Source organism: Triticum dicoccoides, chromosome 7A (assembly GCF_002162155.2).
Source record: "Triticum dicoccoides isolate Atlit2015 ecotype Zavitan chromosome 7A, WEW_v2.0, whole genome shotgun sequence".
In the NCBI taxonomy this organism is placed as follows: domain Eukaryota; kingdom Viridiplantae; phylum Streptophyta; class Magnoliopsida; order Poales; family Poaceae; genus Triticum; species Triticum dicoccoides.
The window spans coordinates 441,623,084-441,638,172 of NC_041392.1; the positions used below are offsets into that span (position 1 = coordinate 441,623,084).

At 45.8% G+C, this 15,089-nt stretch overlaps 2 protein-coding genes across 3 annotated transcripts; one reads left to right on the forward strand and one right to left on the reverse strand.

Annotated features, from left to right (window-relative positions):
• The first annotated feature begins 3,965 nt into the window (after nucleotides 1–3,965).
• On the forward strand, nucleotides 3,966–9,493 carry LOC119329392 (external alternative NAD(P)H-ubiquinone oxidoreductase B2, mitochondrial-like). The gene is made up of 10 exons (XM_037602432.1): nucleotides 3,966–4,178; nucleotides 5,754–6,009; nucleotides 6,305–6,511; nucleotides 6,750–7,000; nucleotides 7,194–7,410; nucleotides 7,496–7,600; nucleotides 8,070–8,342; nucleotides 8,450–8,571; nucleotides 8,843–8,962; nucleotides 9,071–9,493. Exons 1-10 carry the CDS (start codon nucleotides 4,087–4,089, stop codon nucleotides 9,156–9,158), a joined length of 1,731 nt encoding a protein of 576 aa, XP_037458329.1. The 5' UTR covers nucleotides 3,966–4,086; the 3' UTR covers nucleotides 9,159–9,493.
• A 1,843-nt stretch (nucleotides 9,494–11,336) lies between these two features.
• On the reverse strand, nucleotides 11,337–13,524 carry LOC119330209 (vesicle-associated protein 4-1-like). Of its 2 annotated transcripts, none has more exons than XM_037603327.1 (7): nucleotides 13,128–13,524; nucleotides 12,723–12,793; nucleotides 12,444–12,525; nucleotides 12,239–12,357; nucleotides 12,055–12,120; nucleotides 11,825–11,944; nucleotides 11,337–11,709 (listed from the first exon to the last, which is right to left on the reverse strand). In XM_037603327.1, exons 1-7 carry the CDS (start codon nucleotides 13,285–13,287, stop codon nucleotides 11,650–11,652), a joined length of 678 nt encoding a protein of 225 aa, XP_037459224.1. In that variant the 5' UTR covers nucleotides 13,288–13,524; the 3' UTR covers nucleotides 11,337–11,649. The 2 variants fall into 2 exon arrangements, with proteins under 2 accessions (XP_037459224.1, XP_037459223.1); XM_037603326.1 differs by having other exon boundaries at nucleotides 12,055–12,132; nucleotides 13,128–13,522.
• Nucleotides 13,525–15,089: the final 1,565 nt, after the last annotated feature.

Sequence of the window (15,089 nt, forward strand, 5' to 3'; positions counted from 1 at the left end):
ACCCACGCAACGGCGACGAGAACAAGTAATTTAGCCATCGTCGCCTTGGCTAATTTGCTTTGCGCTCAATAATGTACGTGGTGATGAGGAGAACATGCCACGCATGCGCTTATATATATAGAGAGAGAGGCCGGTTTCATCCAGATAAATTTGGAAATGTTGGCTAGTTGTCTGTACTAGTGTCTAGCGGGATGAGGTCAACTCGGCCAGGTTCCAAGTTCGACTCTGTCCGAGTAGTTTTTGTCACATCGCCCTTTAAGGAAGTGAAGAAATACTTTTTACGTCACGCGTTAAGAAAAAAAAGTTTGCTCCGTGTCTGATGGGCCGGCCCAGTCGAGTCCACAGCCAATAATCACGGGATTTAACATGCCACATCGACGATCCCTGTTTGGAAACTCACTTCAGGTCTAAAATAGACCGGGATCAAAGAGTTCGGTGTGCTGATTTTTGAAATTGGAAATTTGAGATTTGATTTAGTTTTCGTCTATAAATTCAGGGTTTATTTTAGACTTTTTTCTTTCCACGCTGTAAAAATTGTTTTAGCACGCTCTGTGTTGCGTGTCCAAATATTTTCCCGTTCGCTCATCGCTGGCAGCCGACAACGAGGTTTCGGCGACCAAGCAAAAAAGAGCAACTTTAAAAGGCCGACCCATTTCGTCCGCCTGCGTCTGTTTGGATTGGCGTGTACAAAAATGACGGCCCAACGCGCCAACCTAAACCTAAATCACGTCTGTGTCGCGTCCGCGCCGACGTATTTGCGGTTCAAATTTGCGCCCCAAATGCGTCGGCGCGGACGCTGAACGGACGCTTCGCGCGCCTTTTCGCTGTCCGTTGCGTCCTCACATGGCGGCCGTTCAACTACCAGCTGCCCACGCGGTCAGCTTAATTTATGACCACGGGTCCACATGTCAGCGACGGCGCTCATTCTTTTTTAAGTCGGCCATGCGGCGGGGCCATCCACATCTGCCAAGTTTTGCTCCCTCGTCGCCGGCAAACCCTAGCCATCACAACCACAGCGAGATGGGCCTCTTCTCCGGCGCCAGCGGCAGCAAGGCCAAGGGCAAGGCCCCCGCCACCCCTTTTCCCTCAGAGTTCCTCCCGCCTCCACCGGCGCTGGCGCCTCGCCGGCAGAGGCGGCGCGTGAACGTGCCAGTGCACCAGGCGGAGTGGCACTGGCAGCATCGCCAGCCTCTGCCGTATTCCGACGTGACCCTGCCGCACGACTGGCATCTGGATCCAGATAGGATCCCAGTGCCGGCGGTGCCGCGGACGACTCGGGCTCACGCGAAGGAAGTGCGGCGCCGGCTGGTGCTGCTGACGCCGGAGCAGCGCCGCGAGGCCGCCTACGCATCCGACTCGCCCAACTGGGCGAGGTGGTTCGCCTTCGAGCACAAGGAGCGAGGCGACGGGACGTTCGCGAGGTCGACCGGAGCTCACCGCCGCCGGCGCTCGTCGTCCGCGAGGAGGACCAGGCGGCGGAGGACGCCTACCAGGCGGCCCTTGCGGCCGTCTACCGCGAGAGCGAGGAGGACGAGCGACGCAGGGCGGAGGCGGAAAAGGAGGCTCGGTATGAGGCGGCAATGGCGCAGGCACTTGCCCTCTCCGCGGTGGGGCGACAGCGTGGTGCCGCCGGTGGCCCCGCCATCCCCTATCAAGCCTGAGCCCGAGCGGGAGCCGTCCCCCGTCGACCGCTACTCCTGGACGGGAGTAGTGCGCGAGTGGGTACGCGCGCCGCCGGTCTGGTTGAAAGCGACGCCGGTGCAGGAGCCTGACATGACGGCGCTCTGGAACACGGCGTTCGCCTAGGCCGGGCCGACGCCGACGCTCATCGACCTCACGAACCCCGAGGACGACGACGCCGCCGCCTAGGGCAGCACGCCGCCTTGTAGTTTAGGCTGTTTTTATTTTTTAAATAGAATTATGAACGCGTGGACTCTCGCCGACCTTCATGACCGGCTTTAATATTTAATTAATGTTGTTTCTCTTTTTTAATATGAATACGTTTATTTTTTTCTAGCACCGTCAAAATGGGTTCAGATCAGCATTGGACGCACGCGCCGACCCAAACGCGGAAGCGGATATCCCTATCCGCCTGACCGATCCAAACGAATAAAAAAGGACATAATCACCGTCCGTTTGGGTCGGCTGCTGGAAGGAAGCTCTTTTGCGCGGTATGTGGCTCACGTCACGCACGGCTGGTGAACGGCGGTGGTCAAGGGGGAGGAAGGAAGCCGTTGTTGCTGCCTCTGCGATTCACGTTCCCTCTCCGCGTGCGTGTGTCCGTCCATCTGGAGAACGTGGCCAGGCCACCAAACGGGGCGGGCGTATCGCGTACGTTGTTGTACGTACTCTACTTGGTATTTTGCCGGTGCCCGCGGAGTTCCTCTGGAATCTTTCTTTCTTGCCCCGGACGTAAGGGATGGATCCAGCCAGCCAGCTCCTTGTAGGATTCGCCGCCTGCGTCTCTCTCTCTCTCCGCTTCGCTGTTTGTCCAACCAGCGGTTGAGGGGCGCCCCGCCTGTGCACGTTCTAGAAAGAGAGGAGCCAGACGAATATCAGAATATACTCCTCCATCTTCTTGGGACACAAGTCAGGAATCAGCTAGTACAACTCGTACTGTTCTTACCACGTCGGCAGTGCGTTGGTCTGCCGTTGATGACCGGCCTTTCTTTGACTGCCTTTCGCTTAGATTCTGTACCATGGAAAGAGGAGCCTGTCAGGGATTAGCTAGCTACCCCATGTTCAAAATATTTGAGTACTGTCTAAATGCATATAAAACTGGGCTGAACTATACATAGAGATTACGGTCGTGTCAACCGCAAGAAATCTGAATTAGCATAGCAGGTACAAGCACTGTCGTGTCTTGTCTCTCCTAGCCTGCGCTACTGTGAAAGAAGCTCTCTTTGGTCTGTATAGAACGCTAAAAAAATACATCTTAATCTTTTTTGTTTCACTTTTTTTAGAATTAATCATTTTTTGTATTCTCTTCCAGCTGATTGTATGGTTTAGAGACGTGCGTACACATGCACGCACTAATTTTTTCTTTGCAAAAGAACACAGGGCCTTTAGATGAGCTGTGATTTAGCTAGCCAGTCAAAAAAGCAACCGATCCCATCCCACGATTGATTTTGAGATGGATTCATGGGTTCATATAGTAAAAATCCTGAACTGTAAGCGCTAGCTCCTGAAAGTGTGATGAACATGCAATGTCAGTGAGTCAGTCACCCAGGCGCAACGTGCTGGGTTAAACATTTGCCAAATCTTCCGAAATCCAAAGCGATCGATCGGCACCACCGCAGCAAGATCGCATCAAGCTGCAAGTGCAGTATGTCACGAGCTGTACAGTAGGCAGGTGAATATTTGGAAGTGTGGGAAGGGCGTCTACTTGCGAGCTGACTTTAGTCCAAGAAGATACAACTACTATGACCGACTAACGCTGGCCCCAACGAGACACAAGATTGTAGCGCCTAGCTGTTAGGCGTTGCACATTAACTTAGCAATTTTTAGGCAGTTCGAAATGCGATGCTGTCAGGCGTGTAACGCCTATTAGTCAGGCGCTGCACAGTGTAGTGTGACGCCTATCTGTCAGGCACTACATAAAAGGGTCAGCCTGGTGAAATTTTTTCTTTAACAGTTTACTTTGTGAATTCTTTTTATTCATAGGTTAAATTTGTCGTTTTTGCCCGGGGTTCGCGACAGTGTGGCAGGGAGGATCGATCCCTCTCGCGCTAGCCGTCGGTCCGATGGAAAGGGAGGGAAGGAGGGAGAGAACGGGCGTTGGGCGAGGCCGCTTTAGCATGCCAACCACGTGTGTCTAGCTCAGGTCCGGAATTGACGACCCATGTTCCTTTCGCCAGGGCCCACCCACCAGTCACACCAACCCCCCGCCGCACCGCCACCAACACGGCGCCAACCACGGGAGGAAAAAGTGCAGACGCGTACTGGCAGAATATAAGCAGTTCACGGGCGAGGCGGACGAGGTGGCCATTTCTTTTCTTCTACAGCTCCTGCTAGTAGTACGTTCCAGGATCGCCGGAGCCCCGGAGGAAGAGCAAAGCGTAGCGGAGGAGGGAGAGGAAGAGAGAGATGAGGTGGACGGCGTTCGCGTGGGAGAGCGCGTCCCGGGCCTTCAACAACCGCCCCACCTTCACCGGCCTCGTCGTCGTCCTCGCCGCAAGGTCCCTCCTGCTTCCTTTCCCTTCCTCCGCCCGCTAATTTCCCCCCTCCCCCTTGGCGCTGGGGCTTGGGGATTTCGACCGGATCTGCTGCCACTGCATACCTCGTGTGGCCGCTAGACTGCAGCAGCATTTTCGCGGTCGACGCAAATGTTGGGCACGAATATTTGGAGCGTCCTGTCATTTTTCTCGGGTTTTCTTTTCTTTGTTCAGAAAAAAAATGATAATATTCGGTGCCTTCATCGTTTCGTTCGTGGATCCTGGCCGGGATAGAAATATTCGGTGGTTGCTGCGGTTTCTCATCCTCTGAGCCACCGAAACTGTTGTATCAGTTCGAGATCGCCTCGGGTATTAACGGGATTCAGAGCTCACATAATAGCTCTACCTAGATCGATTCTCCATCAGAGGGTACCTCTGTTTTACCAGATTTCAGAATGCTAGAAAATGAGGGGGGAAATATAAGGATAGAGTCATTTCTTTTATATAACTGATGAAATGGGAAGAAAATAGTTAGTTAAACTAATTCTTCTTTCCACCTGTTTCGACCGGGCCCTCGTTTTCCAGCTACTTCTCGAATCTGATGTGTCCCCTACATCGCTGTGGACCTCGTATGCCTGCTGTATATTCTGCCATGGTCCATGTGGCCAACAAGAAGAAAAATTGCCCTTGATTTCTTCGTCCCGGTTTCAGTATTTTTCTAATACCAATTGTGCCTTTTCTCTATAAAACAATACTTGGAATATTTAAGAGCGGGATCGTGAATACATTATAATTTGGTGAGTTGGTGCCATGTGCTGATTGCCATTTTATATGTGCTTTTGGACTGCTAGGCAAATGCTGGACTTCTGAATAATACATTTCTTCAATTCCTTGATTTTCTTGGTTAATGATTCGGCTGCAACATGCTTTTTATTTGTTTCTCTGCAATGTCTAAATAAATTTTATATGTATGTCATATGACTGTTTTGCGTGTATGAAAAGAGAGGCCTTGTCTAAGTAGTCTTGCGCTGTGATTGATACAATGCGATCACAAAATAAATATTTTTGTGCAAAGCTGCAAGACATGGACTGCTCCTGCTACCAGGTATACATAAGTGTAGCTGTTAAAAATGACATTGGTTCCTTCACAGAAGAAGACGACAATGGTAGATGATTGGGCTATAGGATTAATTTTCTGAGCATATATAATTGTCCTTGTCTATGCAGAGACTAGGCACACTCCCTCTTTTCTGGAAGAAACCATATTGTCCTTGTCTTGATCTATTTTAACGTTTTCATTATCTGGAGTGATGTAATTCAGTCGCAACTTAAAGAATATTTTTCAGTAAGCGGTAGCTTCGATGTAAAACACACCAATGAGGTTCATTAAAGAGTTAGTGTTATGAGTTCCTAAATGATTTGTATTACTAGAACAGCTATCTTACTATTTTTTTATATTAAGGGTGGCTTCAATGTAGAACACACAAATGAGATCATTTAAGATGCCTGAATAATTCCAAGAACTTCTAAATGTTTTGCATTGCTAGAACAGCTGTCCTATTTGCAAACCTGCTGATTTATGGTCTGCCGAATTTGCAGTAGTGGAGGAGGCCTCGTCGCATATGCAGACTCTCAGCCAGACCAGCCCCAAGGATTTAAAAAGAAGAAAATAGTGGTTCTTGGAACTGGCTGGGCTGGCACCACATTCCTGAGGAATCTTGATAGCAAACTGTACGATGTCCAGGTCATTTCACCTCGGAACTACTTTGCATTCACACCCTTGCTCCCAAGTGTTACCTGTGGAACAGTTGAACCAAGGAGCGTTGTTGAGCCAATCCGTAGGATTCTGGAGAAGGTATGATTTCTTCCATAAATTTCGGTGAACTTGTTGAACAATTCTAGAACTTTTATTCTTTCACAACCTGCTGAATGCCATGTACTCCAAATACTGGAATGGCTTGTTTTCACGATGGTACAACAAAATTCCTGACCTTGCTCATCTTGCTCAAGACCTATCTTGAATCCCAATAGTGAAGTTCATTATCTAGTGAATAGTCATATTTCATACTTGAACACTACATTCGTTCATAGCTAAGTCAGATGATTAATTATGTGCCAAATGAATTAACCTTCGTTCTTAATACTGACAGAAAGGTGGAGACTTCAAATTCTGGGAAGCAGAGTGCTTCAAGATTGATCCAGCAAACAAGAAGATTCATTGCCGCTCAAATATGGGGACAAATCTTGATGGAAATGGCGAGTTCTTAGTTGACTATGACTATCTGGTGGTAGCTGTTGGAGCTAGGTCTAACACATTCAATACTCCCGGTGTGACAGAGAATTGCCACTTTTTGAAGGTAAGCTTTCGTATGGTTTGTATGAAATAAATTTGCCTCCAGTTTTAGGTCCATAACTACATTAATCTGCTTTATTTATATACACGTCTGACAAAGGAATGAATCTGGTTCAAACCATTCAGTTATGTTGTGCAAGATAAATAGTTATGTTAGTCTTTTAAATGATCTTACTGCATTTTAGTTGTTTCTAAGCTTCTGCCCTTATTGCTCCGTTCATATGGTCCTATTATATTCACAGGAAGTGGAAGATGCCCAAAAGATCCGAAGGAGTGTGATGGACTGCTTTGAGAAGGCAAGCCTCCCATACCTTAATGAAGAAGAGAGGAAGAAGAATCTTCACTTTGTTGTTGTGGGAGGTGGACCTACAGGCGTTGAATTTGCGGCAGAGTTGCATGATTTTGTTACTGAAGATCTATCCAAGCTCTATCCTTCTATTCAGCATCTTGTCAAGATATCACTGATCGAAGCTGCAGATCACATACTGACTATGTAAGGCCATACCGGTCCTCTCTTACTTTTGATGCTTTATGAACTGAAAGTTCCTACTGCTTTACACTAGGTTGCCACCTTTTTGCTCATGTAATCTACTCCCCAACAGTATGGAAACACATCATCACCTCATATATGACGTAACATTACTTCCTAGGCTAACAAAATAACAATTGTTTCTTCATTGAAAAAGGTTCGACAAAAGAATTACCAACTTTGCTGAGGACAAATTTGGAAGGGATGGCATTGATGTAAAAACTGGATATAAAGTTGTGAAGGTTTCTAAGGATGCAATTACCATGCAAAATCCAGCTACTGGCGATATTGCAGTTCCTTACGGAATGGCTGTCTGGTCCACTGGTATTGGGACCCGCCCATTCGTTGTGGACTTCATGAAACAAATTGGCCAGGTATATAGACCTTTTTCTTTTGGAGTTGGCTATGTATCCTTCTGTCAGTTCAGCTAGCCAATGAATCATTTCTCTACATATACAGGCTAATCGTCGTGTCCTCGCTACTGATGAATGGCTAAGGGTGCGTGAATGTGATGATGTTTATGCAGTAGGTGACTGTGCTACCATAAACCAGAGGAGAGTAATGGTAAGCAATATAATTTGTTATGTGTTCCTTTTGGTGTAGTGATTCTCCCCTATTTTCCATGTGGATAGAAAAAGGGTTTTCTTCTCAAACCCCTATGTGCCATTTAACTAGTACTTCCTTTGTAAACTAATATAAGAGCGCTTAGATCGCTAAATTAGTAATCTAAATGCTCTTATATTAGTTTACGGAGGGAGTAGTAAAATTCTTGAGATTATCTTCATTGTATATGTAGTAGATGAGGATTCACATAAATGCTACAAACATATTTGATATGTATTGTTGAATACTTTCGCTAGGATACTTGAACTGCTATATTAGCGGTTTAGACTTACCCAGTACTACCGTATCCATATCCTTTTTTGGTGCATTATAGCTACATGTCAATACATCATAGTGACTTTGTTGATCATTTGCGAATTGTATTTGGTACCATTCAGGAATTTATGTTCTTGGTGTCTAATGCTTGCAGGAGGACATCTCAGAAATATTCAGAGTTGCAGACAAAGATAAATCTGGAACCTTGACTGTGAAAGAAATCCAAGACATCCTGGAGGATATCTACGTGAGATATCCGCAAGTAAAGCTATACATGAAGAGCAAGCAACTGAACGGAATTGCAGATTTAATAAGAACTGGCAAAGGTGACGCCGAAAAGGAATCTGTAGAGCTGAGCATTGAAGAGTTTAAGAAGGCTCTTTCACTCGTGGATTCACAAGTCAAGAATCTACCTGCAACAGCTCAGGTTTCCCTTTTTTTCTCTATTGGAATTTTACAATGCACAAAGTTTCAAAGCAACCACTTCAGTTAAAATTCATCGCTTTTTTAGTTATAAATATTTTGTTCTGTCAGGTTGCTGCACAGCAAGGACAGTATCTTGCGACGTGCTTTAACAAGATGCAGGCTGCTGAAGAAAATCCTGAAGGACCAATCCGCATTAGGGGAGAAGGCCGTCATCGTTTCAACCCCTTCAGGTGCTTATTTTGCATCATTCGTCAACTCATTTCTTTTCCTAACCATTTCTGTATCTTCATTCTGACGAGAATGCACTGTAGTTATTCATGCGAAGTAACTGCTAGAAATGGTTATGTTGAATCTAGAAAGCAGTTAAAAAGAAAATTGAAGATCGAAATATGTCGATAACAGAATAATTAAGGCTGCATGCATGTGCAACTGCTCATACCTGATTGCCTTATTTTCTTTCTTGTCTATTGGCTGATACTATTGCTTTGCTGATTCCTCCAGGTACAGGCATTTAGGCCAGTTTGCCCCACTAGGAGGGGAGCAAACCGCTGCACAGCTCCCTGGTGACTGGGTCTCCATCGGTCACAGCTCACAGTGGCTCTGGTATTCCGTCTACGCAACGTAAGTGCTTGTTTCCTTTTTGATGATGAGAAAGTCAGACTGCGCAATCACCTACGTTTGTATCTAACCTAACACTTGGTTTTTCCCTCCTCTTTGCTATGAGTTCAGCAAACAAATAAGCTGGCGCACGAGGGCACTGGTGATATCTGACTGGGGCCGTCGCTTCATCTTCGGTAGAGACTCGAGCGGCATATAGTCAAAGGAGATATGATTTTGTTTGCGGTATATACATAGGCTAAGGCCAGTAGTGGTACCTTCCACCCAAGTCTGTTCTTGCAGATGCATATAATCTTTTTTGTCGGGGAAAGAATAAAAGTAACCCTGCACTTCCCTAGTGCTCCACGGAGAAAATTCCTTTGTACCTTTTTACTCTCGAGTTATACTTCTGCGGCACGTTCAAACTCGCAGATTAATTTTGTAGTCCTTCCACCACAAAGATAAGCAAAGGGCCAGTTTGGACCTGTTTTTGTTCTGAAAAATCCTGTTTGTGCGGAGGCCTGATTTTGTCATGCGAAATGCTGTTGATGTGGACACCAGATTTTGTGCTGTGAAACACTGTTTGCGTGAATTATGTTTGCTGCTAGCAAAACTTCTACTGGCTCTGCATGTTTCGGGCGTCGACCTGCCCTTTTCCAAGTTCTGGTTAAGTGGGTGGTTTGTTGACTGGAGTAGTAGAAAGATGTAGAAAAGTTAAGAGTGTTGTTTTGCAGTTGACGAATCCGGAGTGTTCCAGTCTATAAAGGTTTACGCTCTTGAGTTGTTCCAGTTCAAATATCCCCTTCGAAAACCCTGCTATCTGCCAAGGAGGTTTGGGTGGTTCTCATTATTTATTCACTGTTTAGTTGGTATATGGAACACAACCAACCGTTGGTGGATAAACAATTCCCCCGAATAAAGGGCAAACTGAATAGACGCAGTCCATAAGTTAAGGACCGCAATATCTGGTGAATGTTCACTGGGAAGGTTTGGTATTTGCAAACGTTTTAGATGACGAGTTTAGTTGTATGGGGTTGGCAGTCAGAAACATTGGGTTGGCAGCCAGAAACGTATGGCAATTTTTGGGAATGTTCACCGGAAAGGTTAGTATTTGTAAACGTTTTAGATGATAAGTTTAGTTGTATGGGGTTGGCAATCACAAACATATTGCAGTTTTTGAGAAGAGAAATTTTACAACAAAAAACGGCAGGATTTGCCATCTCGTATCATACCAGGTAAAGTTGCCAAAAAAAAAGTAGCTTGTCATCCCCCTCCTAGCTGACGTTTGTCAGTTATCATTAACATAAATTAATAATAACAAAATTCGATCAATTCCCTCAAGCAGAATGCAAGCTTCACAGTTTTGCTGAAGATGCAAAGGACCTCAAGCGAAGGAAAAAATTGCTGCAATGTTGAATTGATGCAGTCCATAGTTGCCAGAATTTCGGGCACAGTAAATATTAGTTTAACATGCTAAATAGATCAGGTGAGAGGTACAACCGCTGAATTTCAGCTTCACACCTCAAATGAAAAGTCAAAGCTCCTTTTGCACCTATGTTGTCTCTGTCTTATTGTTTGATTTCTCCATTGAATAATCCATTTTGACAGCAACTCAAGACTAAAGAATGGAAAAGGTAAACACTTGCTAGCTGAAAATTCCTAGAATTCAAGGAAAGAACGTTCCAATTGAACCATGCTTGGGAGAAAAGTATGATCTTGAGACAGTCCAAAAGACCACCACCCTCCACATATAATAAAGGTCACGCCAAATGGAAATACGCACATTCCCTAGAATATTACACCGTTGCCTCTCTGAAAATGACACCGCCCGGAAATGTATATGTGAGTACAAGTGGCAGAAGCTTCTCACAAGTTGCACCCATTCAGCTTTAAAAGTCAAGGGTCTATCTGGCCATGAAGTGGAAATAGACTTAAAAAAAACGCGCTTCATGAATTCCAAGAAAGCAACAGGTTGTTCTGAGCCACAAAGGGCTGAATAATGCTCCATCATTATCAGCCTCCCTGGTTGGCCGGTTAGGTTAGGTATAGGTGTATTTGTACCTAATTCTTCCAGCTCAACAGTTATATTAGTAGTACAGATCATATCAGCAAAGGAACAAGAACAATTATATCAGTACAGGTCAGGTGGACAAATAAAAAGAGAAGAACCAGATGCTGAGCCCACAACGTTTCATGTCCTGGAAGACCTGTCAGTTAGACAACTCGAAAGTGCTCAATAGTACGACATGAAAGATATCATTATTAGCAAGGCCACTGTATCTACTATTTTGTTGGGGAAAACATATACTATTAGAGAAAGATTCCCCGGATGATTGGCACTGAGCTGACAAAAAGTATGGCCACAATGTTAGCTGCCTAAACATGTTGATCCAGGAAATAGTGTAACATGAGCAGAGAACTTCCATTAAACACCTTGAAGAGTGATTTTTCTGATAAAATTACATTTGGTATTGATTGGAACCAGCACTGACTGAAACAGCGGTGGGAAATGTAACACAATCACACATCTAAATCTAGAACACCACGTACAAGATTTATCCCAGAGGATATTATTATCAAGCACTGACTGGCTATCTACATATAGGGCCGAGGAAGAAGCTAAATCTTAATTACACAAAGCCTCATCTTAGTTCGCGAGAGCTAAAACCATGGACAGGAACCGGTGTTTTGCAGAGTTTTTGGCACCGTGTTTATACCGAATCAACCTCTTCAACCTGCTGACGAGCAAGATATCTCTCTCTTCGTTCCTTCTGAAATAGGAAAAATGGAGAATGTGATCACATGGTGCACAGACGCATCTCGGCTCTCGGGCATTAGTAAAAGACTGGACTATTGTCATTAAAAACACTCGAGCACTGATCTTACCCATTCATCGATCACAAGCCCTTCACCAACGATAGGGGGACTGGTGTCTTCTGGAGGCTTCTTGCGTGCCTCAAGAGCTGCTTCAGCTTCAGCGAGCTGACGCTTGAGTCTGTCCAGTTGCTTCAAGGAAGAAATTGCCACAAATGTGTAAGGTGAATTTGCTGCTCCCCAGAATTGTGTTGTACTCAGAGCGAAAGCAAGAGAAAAGATGGGGCTCTGATGTCACTTACTGCGCTAGGACGCTCAGCATCCAAGAAAATAACCCGCAGAATTTGTTCAACTGCAACCTGATCTTTCTGCTCATCGAACTGTGACATACGAGTATATAGGTAAAACTTAGAGAGAGAAAAAAAATGAAACTACAACAATAAGACTTTAGGCGATTGGACGGTCTCAAGGGGCAAAAGAACATACCAATTCTGGAACATACTCCACAGGCCCTTTAACTTTCAGGCTAACAATCTTGAACTTGACCTTGCACTTCTGATCTAAAGGCTTCTCGTTGTTCTCAGGATGCTCCACAAACTTGAACACTGGAATTGAATGGTTGAACAATGAAAAAAGAGGGGAATAAAAACAAAGAAATGCACATCAAAGGTTGAAATCTTCTTTGCATTACCTGTAGCTATGATGGTTTCTCCTGGAGCAAGTATGCCGCCGGGAGGCCTCATGAAGCAGCTCTTTGGTGCTGTTGTTTGGAACTAAAAAACAGATAGGACATGCGTTCCATTAGTACCACACCTTATTATTGTTACATCAAACCAACCTAGTAACAAGGAAAATTTGTAAAACCACTAGCATTCAAGGTCAAGTAATGGGATTTAATTCATTGAAGGACTTAATTAATTTATTCCCTAATTTAATGAAGATAGCAGGGGAGGGAGAGAAGTGTTGTTACCTTGAACGCCACATGGGACTTGCTGATGTTCTTGATCTTCACCGCGCTCCGGACTTGCTTGCCAGGCTCATCTGCGCGATTAAAAGGTATAAGGTACTTAATTCATGCAAATTTGAGCCTTTATTTTTCAAACATGGCCATCTATTAATCGATTATTAAGCTGCCAAATTTCTTTGCCAAATCAGAAATTTCACATAATGAAGCAGGGCAACTCCAAAGATTTACGAGCCAAGAACAATCAAATAAAGAACCCAATTCAATACAATCCAATCCAAACTTAGCAGGAGAGATGGTTCAAAGCGAGAAGTCTTGGGCGGACTAACAGCTCGGCAGGAAAGTAGAAGCCGCCGTCAAGAAGCAGAGGAGGGAGAAGAAGAGTAAGAAGGTTTGATGGCGCATACGTACATGGGAAGTAGAGCTTTGATGGCGGGTCAAGCCGCAGCCGCCGCCTGGTAGGCAGCAGCGACCGTATCGCCGCGGCACCAGACGACCCGCCCGACCCCTCCGCGCCTCCTCCCTCCGCCAGAGGCGGCGGTGGGCCGGACGCGGTCCCCCACAGAGGCATGTGTCACAGCTCCCGCCGCGTCGTCGCCCCCCTCTTGCTGCTGGTCGTGCCCCTCCGCCGCGGCGCGGAGCCCCCTGCAGCACCAGCACCAGCAGAGGATCGTCGCTCGTCGTCGGAAGCCGTCGAGCGTGTGATGGTGCGGTGCGCCTTGGTTGGAGTGGTTGGGCGGCTAGTGGAGGTCGAGGAAGAAGAATATTATTGGGGCGGGGTGGACGAGAGGAGAGCTGCAGTCAAGTGCGTTCTGAGAGGGGTGTTCTTATGGTGGATAGACGGCGGTGGGGTCACCTGGGCAGGTTCTGCTACTAGTGCATTTTAACCCTCCTTCCAGTCAGAGGGCGTTCGTGAAGATGATGATGATTGTCAATGGTGACTGGAGATGATTGTCATAAGCATTAGCGATTTTTAAGTGGGTGCCATAGTAGTTAAAAGAGAAAAATGCAACCCCAGTCACTTAGACTAGTCACAATGAAAGTAACTTAACTAGTAACATCACACATTTCAATACAAGATTGCTTATGTGGCAGCTAATTAATAAGGAGAGAGGTTTGTGGTAACTTAGGTAGTTACTGTAACATCACACATTTCAAGGCATAATGAGTCTATAGCCTAAAATCTTTCATGATACCACTCATATGTTACTATCCACTATGGAGGTAGTAACACAGACTAGTAACATCGGCAAGTTACTACTCTATATTACTCCCCACCGTGAGCAGTCTTAACTTGTGTCGTGTGCCCACTTTTAGTCACCGCACCCAAGAATACATCCATTACGGCCACTAAATACGACAAGACGTGGTTATACTGTCATTGTTGAGCGTGTTGAGCTTCTACGCGCCATTATTGACCACGTGTTGACCAGTCACCGCGCCAGCTGGCAAGAAGCCGCCGTCTGCGTGTCGTTTTTTGCAAAAAACCCTGGCGTCGTTGAAAATGGATCAAATCCCCTTGCATGTCCGTCTTCGGTCACACCGAAGCAGGGAGCGGCACATGGGAGAAGAAGGCGAACGTCGCTGCCACCGGCTCATTGCCGAGGGAGAGGCGTCAATGGGGTCGAGATGCATGGTTCGTCAACCCCTGTTCGTCCGGGGGTGCATAGGCGTGGAGGCAATGGCCCCTGCTCGTCGCCCTGACAGTGCGCCGCCCCAAACTACAGTAAGCCCCAATCTTTTTCGTCAAGCCTTGGATTCTTGGGTTGTTAATCTGCAATATTTCGTTTCGGCATCGAATATCTTGGTTTAGTTTGATAGGGTTGCCCCATTTGAGTAGAGATTTCGCTAGGGTTTTCCGCATGATTTGGGGGTTTCAGAGTAGGTTTTTAGCTATACAAAGGAGGTACCTTGTAGTTGATTCTGATGCATTTGTACATGTTTTAGTCGACAATATTTTGTTTGGGGTCATCCATTTTGGGGTAGTTAGATAGGGTTGACCGCATTGGAGTGTTGATTTCGCTAGGGTTTTGTACGTGATTTGGGAGTTTCGGAGTAGGGTGTTAGCTTTGTAAAGGAAGTGCATTTTAGTTGATTCCAATGCATATGGACATGTTTTATTCTTAGAAGGTGCATGGAGAAAAAATTATTCAGTTCAACCATGGTGGATTGATAACCCACAAGTATAGGGGATCGTTTGTAGCCTTCTTCGATAAATAAGAATGTCAAACCTAACGAGGAGCTAAAGGTAGAACAAATATTCCCTCAATCTCTATCGACCACTGATACAACTCTACGCACACTTGACGTTTGCTTTACCTAAAACAAGTATGAAACTATTTTGCAAGAATAAAAATACGAGTACCTTGCGAG